General features: G+C 41.0%; 1 protein-coding gene across 1 annotated transcript in view; it reads left to right on the plus strand.

Annotated features, from left to right (window-relative positions):
* NOP16 (NOP16 nucleolar protein) overlaps positions 1 to 9,968 on the plus strand; it is a 25,121-nt gene extending 15,153 nt beyond the window's left edge. Inside the window, exon 5 of the mRNA XM_085871153.1 lies at positions 5,201 to 9,968. Coding sequence (XP_085727279.1) covers positions 5,201 to 5,338 — 138 coding nt within the window. The 3' untranslated portion in view covers positions 5,339 to 9,968. The remainder of the gene's footprint in view (positions 1 to 5,200) is intronic.
* Positions 9,969 to 10,199: the final 231 nt, after the last annotated feature.

Below are 10,199 nucleotides of genomic sequence, written 5' to 3' on the forward strand. Positions count from 1 at the left end.
AAATGACGGAAAAACTTGAACAACGCTACTGTATCAAATTTTGTGTAAAGCTTGGCGATTCCCAAGTGGAAACGATCCGCAAGATTCAACAGGCCTTCGGGAACGAAGCAATGGGCACCACACAGATGAAAGAGTGGTACAACCGCTTCAAAGATTGTCGCACATCAGTGGAAAGTGAAGCACGTTCTGGTGGGCCCTCAACATCCCGAAATGAGATCGTCATTGACCAAGTGAGGACCCTGCTGATGCAGGATCATCGAATCACGATCAGAGAACTTGCAGACGAGGCGGGCGTCAGCATTGGATGCGTTCATTCCATTGTGACTGAGGATTTGGGCTTAAGGAGAATCTCAGCGAAGTTCGTGCCAAAGCTGCTCACGATCGAGCAGTTAGCTAACGATCACACAGGACCTGCTGGAGAATGTGAACAGCGATCCCAACTTCTTCAACACAGTGATCACTGGCGATGAGACCACAGTGATCCGTCATTTTGTCAAAAACGAAAATCCGACGGTGCTCACTTACACTTCCTCACTCATCGGCGGTCTGTCGGCGACTGACAGCTTCTGCAGGCGGGAAAATATTCACGCATACGAATTAGGATCGCCTACATATGTGCACCAAACCACGCCTCCCTAGCTTCATTTGTTTACGTATGAAAAATGATGGTTGGATACTTTTTGAACACACCTCGTCTGTGTATATATGTATATATGTATATATATATATATATATATATATATATATATATATATATATATATATATATATATATATGTTCTTTTTCTTCAGGAGAGTGGGCATTGGCTTGGGTAAAAACGCTCACCATGAACCACACAACACACCTTGACGAAGACCCCCACTAACAGCACTCCGTACACATGCACACAATCACCCATCAATGCTCAAACTACCTAAAAGTCCTGCAAACATCCCGATACCCCTCTATCTCCGTAACTTCCAGGTACCTATCTAATTCTAATTTAAACTTATCTACTGTTTCTGCTGCCACTACCTTTTTCAGGGAGACCATTCCATGCATTAACTACTCTCTGAGTAAAAGACCCCTGCTTTACTACTGTCTTAACTCTCCTCTTCTTGACTCTCAAGCTAGGCCCCTGGTCCTATCACTGTCTACTCTGTTGAATAATACATCTGCGCTCATTTTATCTATACTTTTCATTATCATAAACATCTCTGTCATAATCTCCTCATAACCGTCTCCTTTCTAGTGAATAAATCCCTGTCTCCTTCAGCCGCTCCTCGTAGCTGAGTCGAGGCCTGGAATCAATCTAGTAGCCCTGTGCTGAACCCTCTCTACAGCATCTATGTCCTTCTGGAACTGTGGTGACCAAAACTGCACACAATATTCTAGATGTGGCCCTCACTAAATTCCTGTACAATGTTAACACCACCTCTTTTGATTTATAATTGATCCCCCTCCTTATACAGCCTAAAACCCTATTTGCTTTACCTATAGCTCCCTGGCACTGTGCTGCCTGCTTACCTCCCATATCTATTACCACCCCCAGATCCTTCTCCTGTGTGACACACTCCAAAATTACCCTTTGCATCCTGTAATCTCTATTTTCATTGTCCTTTCCCATCCCAATACCTTACACTTGCTCAGGTTAAACTCCATCTTCCAATCTTTTCCCCAATCTATACAAATATCAATACTTTCCTGAATCTGATCACCACCACCTTTGCTATCCACTTCACCTCCAAGCTTTGTGTCATCTGCAAATTTGTTAAGCTTACTCTTTACCCCATTATCCAAGTCGTCGATGTAAATAATGAAGAGTACTGGTCCGAGTACTGATCCGTGAGGCACCCCACTACTTCCATCCTCCCAGCAAGACATCCTCCCACTTTCAGCCACTCTTTGCTTCCTACCACTAAGACAGTTTGCAATCCAATTAGCTACCTGACCAGACACTCCACAAGCCCTCACTTTGGCTAATAACCTCTGATGTGGTCCCTTATCAAATGCCTTCTTAAAGTCTAGATATGCTATGTCCACTGTCTTTCCCTCATCCACCCAGTCAGACACTGCTTCATAGAACTCCAAAAGATTTGTTAAACAGGAACTACCTTTGGTAAAACCAGGCTGAGTACCTTTTAATTAGATTGTATTTGTTTAAATGGGACAAAGTCGTCTGCAGCATTGCCACATAAGAGAAGGGTAAGATGACCCTTCACCACCTTGCCTTGGACCGCGTATCCGATCTTTCCTGTTTGGAGAGGAATATATGAAGTGGCATCCTCTTCCAGAATAATCCGGCTTGTCGGCGTTAAAAACTTGCTCCACCATAAATCCCTCAATTAGTTCCATGACCTGCAGTGGGTAGTGTTTTTTCCACCAACATGGTCGGCCAATGCTGTTTCTCTGACGAATGTTGTATGATGGATGCCAAATCCTCTTGAATTTCTCAAACCATTCCTTGGAACCTTCAGCTTAGTTACTGTACTTGGGGAAGTGCCTCCTTTGAACAAATTTGACTGGGATGCTGGAGCGGCCAGCAACCACGACCATTACAATGATAAAGTGGTGATAATTCAGTGAAAAGACTGGTGAGGTGATGTGGTTTGAGAATGTGTGTTTGAGAATGAAGCATGAGAACGCGAGTCCAGGTTACGGAAAATATGGGTTTGAGAATGGCTGTTTGAGAATGGGGTTTCAAGTACGGGTGTCGGAAAGTGAGGGTTTGGGAATGGGGTTCGATTACAGAGCTGGAAAATGAAGGTTTCAGAATGAGATTTGAAGGAAAATATAGTTTTAGGGATGAGGAAGAGAGCAATGCGGGAGGCTCTACATACAATCATTGACCCCGTAATGGCGGCCCACAGATGCCGCATTCTCTCCTCGAACCAACCTAACAACTCAATATTTTCGCTTTATGTTTGGGCTCATTAAAAACGGTGCACGAGAAACAACACAAGTCTTATAATGGGAGGTAATCGTACAGTACATACACGGGAAGCAAACGATGACTCATCTCAGCTCAAAAACTGCGATTAGTCAAAATGAAATACTGCGATGACGAAATTGGAACACAGTTGGTTGCCCGCATTGATCGAAACCTGCATTATTTGAGGTTTTACTGTACTTGAACACTAGAACACAAATCGTCTTCTTGTCACTTCCAAAAACCTCCAGTTTTGCAGTACTTGGACATGTTAAATAAGGTGGTGAATATGACTGCTTCAATTATGCTAAACTTCCCCAAAAATTTTTTAATGACCTATAAAATCATTATTAGCTTGCCAAAACGAAGTTTTTGTAAGATATGTTAGTCAGCTTGTATGATTTTTTTTTGTTTGTCCAAAAGTCAAAAACGATAATAAAAAAACGGATTTTTCATGAAAAATTTATTTCCTCAGTTCTCATCAAAATCTCTTGATATTTCATGTACAACGGTCCTGGAGAGATACCATTAACCGTACGAAAATATAAAGGTCAAGGTCACAAAAAGGTCAAGCATCAAGGTCGACGAAACCCTTCTTTTTTGAGTAACTTTAATCGAATAAACAAGTCACTCATGTTCACATTTTGGCAAGATACTGGTCACCCTGGGGGTGACATTGGTTTTTATTATAGATATGTTAGTTAGATATGTTAGTCAAGATATGTATAACAAGATATGTTAGTCAGCTTGTATTTTTTTTTGTTTGTTTTTTTTTGTCTGTAATCACGTATCGATCACTCTGCAGAGCACAGTTATCATTGGAAATTTTTGTAACTTCGCATATCAGAGGCCTATAGAGGTCCCTTACAGTGCATAAAATTTTCAAGGTCAAGGTCACTTTGTCGCAAATCAGGGGAGTCGACAAAACCCTTATTTTTTGAGTAATTTTGATCGGATCGTCTTCAAACTTCATGGGAATATAGTTCATGGTCTGGCGCTCAGCTGATTAATTTTTGGTGGCAATTGGCCTTGACCTTCATGGTTAGCGCCGAAGGTCAAACATATTTGACCCCAAGGTCAAATTTTCAAGTTTTAAGAACCATATCGTGTAGTACCTCAAATTGAACACCTCGATGAGTGCTTTCTAGATATGTCAAGCTTGAGACATTATGACGTCATTTGGTGACTTTATGAGGCAAAACCATATTTTTCATGGTTACTCTGTAGAACGATTCTCATCGGAATCTCTCGTAGGCAGATATTCCTCAAGGAGTCGCTCCTGGTGGATAGCAGCTCTGTTCACCTCAGTGTGACCTTAAAGAAGTCACACGTGGTCACCTTTTGGCAAGATACGGGTCACCCTGCGGGTGATATTGTTTTTTTTATTTATTTTGCTTGAAGTATATACGTAAACACTGTGTGTGGTAACATGTTCTCTGAACTCTAGTTATTACTTCTGCCACCGAAGGTGAAGGAGGTTACGTTTTCACCCCTTTCTGTGTGTCTGTCTCTGTCTGTCTTTGTTTGTTTGTGTGCAGGATATCTCAAAATGTTGTCTGATTCGGATGAAATTTTGTGAACAAGTTGGGAGTGTGACAAGGATGAACTGATTAGATTTGGTGAAGATCCGGATCCGGATCCAACTGCTAAAATTTTAAAAGTGATTCTTCACCATTGAGAGATAATGCCAAAAACGATGTAGTACTGTATAGCATGACATTTCAAAAATGTATTCGGCCCGATATGTTCTCATGGATCAGGCATGACGTGGCAGAGGTGTGCGCTCTTCCGAGTGCCATTCTCATTGATATTATTATCATCATGATCATCATCATAACCTCTGGAGTATTTTTGCTGTCTTCAGTCAGTCCTTTTCAAAAGAAGGCGACAAAACTATTCTGGCGACGTTTTATGGGAGGGATTTTGCAGCACCATGGATGTGAGATTTTGGTATCTTCACAATACTTGGGATCAAAATTGTAAAACAGTGGCTTCTTATTGCTGCATGAATACTAATGTATTTCACATGCAATAGTGCATACCAAATGATTGGGATGGTGCCAAGGCCTGATAAATGTACCCATGTGTGTACCAAAAATGGACAGGAGGGTTGCATTTCCATTGTAATATGTCAGCAATGTGTCGGCAGATTTTTCTTCAGGATGGATGCTGCTTTTGTACATTTTGCAGACTCAACCTTAACGTTGTTTATAGTTTGCTTTTCCATCAGAATTTGTGTCACGGTAAGTGTGTGATTTGTCTCACGTACCCTTGTTCTCCTCAACCTGCAGGCCATGTCTCGGGATGACAGGAACTACTATCAGGAGACACCACGGCAGATTCGCCGCAAGATCATCCTGTATCGCCAGCATTATCCAAATGATTGGGAGACATTTCAAAAGCAGCAAAAAGAACGAGCGAAAATATAGTCAGAGCCGTCCTTACTCTTTACCGATTGGAGATTGATGTACCGATTGGAGATGTTAACTTGCAGAATTAATTCGTGAGCAACTACAGAAAGTTTGGTGTAAATTAAATTTTTATTTTGTATTACTTTTTAGGTCATCTCTAACACCAGTCTCGATGTCTGTCTAACTCAGTCAGTCCGTACGTACGTCCCCATTTTTTTCTTCTGATTTTCGTGATATTTGCTATGTGGGTAGATGTCGATGAGGGGTGCACGACGGTTTGACCTTTGACCCGAATGAAGGTCAAGGTCACTCCAAAGTTGCGAAATCGTCCATTTTCAAAATCTATTTCCTCCACCATTTATGACCCGATCTTCGAAATTCCTTAGGATTCTGATAATATGGAACAATATCTAAATTTGGTCAGACCGGTTTTTTGAAATTAATCCTGGTTATCGAGTCACGTGTCTTCAAAGTTGGAAAAATCGTCGATGTGATGCGGTCAAAAAAGATTTCGCCCGATCTTGATAAAACTTGATATGTAGGTAGGGGTCGATGAGTGATGCACGATGGTATGACTTTAGACACGATTGAAGGACATTCCAAAGTTGAAAAATCAGCTAATCTCAACATTATCTCTGCCATTTATTATCCAATCTCGGCGGAATTTCCAAGGGATTATGATAGTAGGGTACAATATCTGAATCTGGTCGGGTCGTATTTTTCGAATTTGTCCTCGTTTTCGAGTCTTGTGACTTCATAGTTGGCAAATTGTCATGTGGCCGATCTGTGCAGTACCTAAGAAAACACTGCCTTGAAATTCAAGATCTCCATTGATCTAAACTACAAAACTTTGCGGTGGTGTTTGTCCCAAATTACCGCCTGCAGTCTTTTCCACTTCTTCTTCATTCTTATTCCCATCCATCAGTGATCAACTGACACTCTCTATTCAGTGGGCTTGAAATACACTCCCATTGAGTTATTATTGGTCAGCTGAGTTGGCCGTTCCCTTCTCTTCTTGTCAAAATCTTTCTCCGGATAACTCAAAAATGTAGTTTGATTTCTGAGGTTTTCTATCCTTTTTACTCCCGGGCTTTCGTCTGTACGTTGAACCAAAAGCCAAGACGACATCGAAGCCATTCTAAGCCGATCAGAGATCCACATCTACAAAGCTTCAGAGATGACCGTCAACCCCAACCGGGGGTAATTTTTCATTGTTATCCTTTTTGTTCATAAATTTGCGTGTAAAACTAAAGCTTCAGCTGAATGTGTTTTAATGAGCTTTCTCTCTTAATTGAACATGTTTGAAAGGTGTTCCCTTCCCTTCCAAGATTCAACTTTGCCCAATATAAGAAACGTGTTTAAATGTATTTATTTATATATATTTTTTGTATGCACTGTTGAGGTTCATATGAGAGCTAACATGCATAATGCACAACAAGTGGAGCAGGAGGAGAGGGAAGGAGAAAACAGTGGGGAACAGACATCTTGTGGAATCTGTAATTTAGGATGTTATTCTCCGTAATCTTGTGTAAAACCCTAGATAACAACATTGAACCGAGGAACATTAAACGATGGTATTTTATAATTATTTCATGTCATTATTTTATAACTATTTTGCGACCTTCAAAGACTCCCAACACCAGCCACTCTGCTCCTGCGCCGAACTTTGACTCGACTGACTTTCCCTTTGCTGATGACCACGGCAGCGGAGATGACTGCCTCCAGCGATGATTGTGATTTTGAACAACCACCATCAACAACAGTTTTGATGACCTTGACAACCACCTCTCCCCACCCCTTGCCACTGATTCCCACCACCTCCTCACTCTCCCAACACATGTTTTTTTATGCTTCCAAAACCAGTGGTTAAAAAAAGATGACTTCCTGCCTTTACAAGGGTCTTGAGATCTCCTGTGAGGTGGGATTGTAGGAATGAGGTCAAAAGTACATAGAGAGGTGTGGAAATATAAAACCACCACTGATTATGTGTGATTTGGTGGATATGCCTCGCCATTGCAGCTCACCCTGTACAGCTCAACTTAAACCTTTTCTGCTCCCAGTTATGTCATAAAAATCATGGCTTGCACATGCTTTATTGTATAAAGCATCCATGTTTGTCATTACTATATTAATCCCTACATAGTCCTATCAAATTCACCCCTCACACACTATGTGTGCATCTGATTCTAATGGACCATACTCTGTTGCAGAGCGTCGGTGCTGCCAAAGCAGTTTATTGGCAAGGGTGATACTGGGTGGTTGATTTTATTGCCTTCCCAGCAGTAGTTGTGGCAGGAATTTGTAATTTGTTAATGGTGCAGGTGATAGCTCGCCGACTCTTCACAAAGGAAACTTTGAGATCCTTGACGTCGATGAACGAATGCTGACAGATGGAAGCCCACCCCAGTTTTTCGTCCATTCGAGCGACAGCACACACATTGATTGATGAATCACCTTGCATGTGAAATACGGATGACGGTTTACAGCAGGATCCAGATTTGAACCCAGGTTTGGAAGCTTTGAGGCGAGTGTGCGTACCTCTCGGCCATCCTGCCAGTCTTTGTGTGTGCAGAGACTTCATTTATGTTTCTTATGGTGTTTCTCAAATTGACTTTTATCTGTAAGTGCCACATTTGAAGCCTGTTTAAAAGACTCCACAAGTAGATACACACAAGGAACTTTGGAGCAGAAGGAGGCCATTCTGCCCATCATGCCTGTGCTGCACACCTTATGTTTTCAAAACAAGTTTATAATGTAAAGTTTCTTACTTATGATCTATATTAAAATATTTAGAAATAAACAATGACATTTTGCTGTTGGATCACATGTGTAGAACCTTTTATATGTGCCACCTAAAAATCTTTATTCAATAGTTTTTTTTTATAATCTTACCTCCCCTCCCCCCCCCCCAACCAACAGATTCCCCTCCTCCATTGGAGGAAGTGACTATTTCCCAGAGCACTCTAGGTACCAGTGACACCATAGTTTTATTACTTTTTTTTCTCCTCTGCATTTAATAGATCCCAAACGATGGGGCTTGTCTGTGCTTCTCTCCTTAAAATTCTGAGCCTCAAGCGAGGAAGCAGCATGTACCATTGTTGAAGTCTGGTACAACTCGGCCGGACAAAAACTTCTCTTTTTCCACTTCTTTGTTTTTTTTTTATTGATTTAATCGGTGACGAAGCTGGAATTGAAAAGTTGGTAAGGGCTAAGACACATGGTTTGGTACTTGATGCCACATGCCATCACCCTCCTCCATCTCATATGAAATTAAGGAAAGCATGGGAAAGAAGAAAAAGATCCAGTGTAAGTGTGAAAATATCTATCCTGGAGCTTTAAATGTTTTTTTTTTTGGGGGGGGGGGTGGTGGTGGGGTGGAGGGAGTGTTGTGGTGGTCTGCTGCCCACATTTATAGCTGTTGTTATTCTCTCAGCTTCTTTGGTTTATGGCCAATATTGAAACGAGTCGGGGAATATTTAGTGATTTATTGAGATCTGGCAATCCCTGTGACTACAAGCAATATTTGACCCCAACTGAGAAAAAGTCTGGTTACCTTGCTGGGTGGAATCCACTGACCTGCTACAGGTAGAATTATGGTCAGACCGTTGAAACAATGAGGTTGGTCTAGCCCCTTACCTTCCTCTAGGATTTAACTGTAATAAGGCTCCCCTTTTTGCAAATGTAATATGCACATTGATCTTGTATGGTACAAAAACTAACTTGAGAGAGAAATTTGAGGAGCACAAAACCAAAGAAACGAGAACAGCATTCAGTGAAGCGCGTACCTCCGCCAACCTAAACAGTTTACGTTTTTTATCCCACTGATTGGCCGGATCTGAATTCGGCGCTGAACCAACATCAAATTTGCTTGTTCTTTCTATCTACCCAACTCATCCACCAAGTTTTGTCATTATCCATCCACAACTTTTTGACATATCAAGCTATATATCGTTTTTTCCCCATCTCTCAATGATGAAGAATCGTTGGAAGAAATTGTCGGATCCAGATCTTCACTAAAATCAAATCAATTCGGCCTTGTCACACACAACCTCTCCACCAAGTTTTGTCTGTATCCGTCCATAACTTTTTGAGATATCCTGCTGTGGGAGCTGGATTATTAAATTGAATTTATAATCATGTAGAAAGCAAAATTTACTTAGTTATTTTTCTTAAATGATTTAATTAACTTAGTTTAGAAACGATTTACTGGTAGAGTTTAAATATACATGCCGAGTGAGCGAGGTTTCCATGCTCAGTGAACTTGTAAGAAAATACATGATCTTTACTTTAGTCCAAATAACCTATTGTTAAGTCATATCTGTTAAATTAACTCTTGACCTGTGATCATAGAGTCAGTAGAATGAAATAATGACTCTCTTACCCCACACCCCTCTCCTTGTATCAGAAAAACTCCAACCATTGTAAGCCATTGTATAAGGCATCTTTGAACAAGCCAAAACCATTGTATGTGGCATTTCTAGAGTCCACAAATTTTCATCTGATATCTTGGTGAAAACTGTATATAAACGCTCAGAAATGCTCTATACCCTTAAGCCTTCAACTCCCAATACCATTGGCAGTTTGAAGTCTTCCTTCTGTGCACAGGAGTGTCATATCTTATTGAATAAACGGCTGGTTTATGAACTTACTTGATTTCTTTCCTTGAGATAGTAGGTCTCGGCCCCGACATGCTCACAGGCAGACAGAAACATAACCTCTGTCCTCCACCGGTGGTGGAGTTAACCAAATTTTGAAGCAGAAAATCCATAAAATTGTACATTGTGGTCTAGATATCTTTGCCTGATGGATTTTATCCCAATGATCTATTTCACACTTTTTTTCCTTCAAGAACAAAATTTATGCTATGGTAAAGTGACAA

This window comes from Eptatretus burgeri, chromosome 2 (genome assembly GCF_056783735.1).
Source record: "Eptatretus burgeri isolate ZD-2024b chromosome 2, Ebu_testis_v1, whole genome shotgun sequence".
Classification (NCBI taxonomy): Eukaryota; Metazoa; Chordata; class Myxini; order Myxiniformes; family Myxinidae; genus Eptatretus; species Eptatretus burgeri.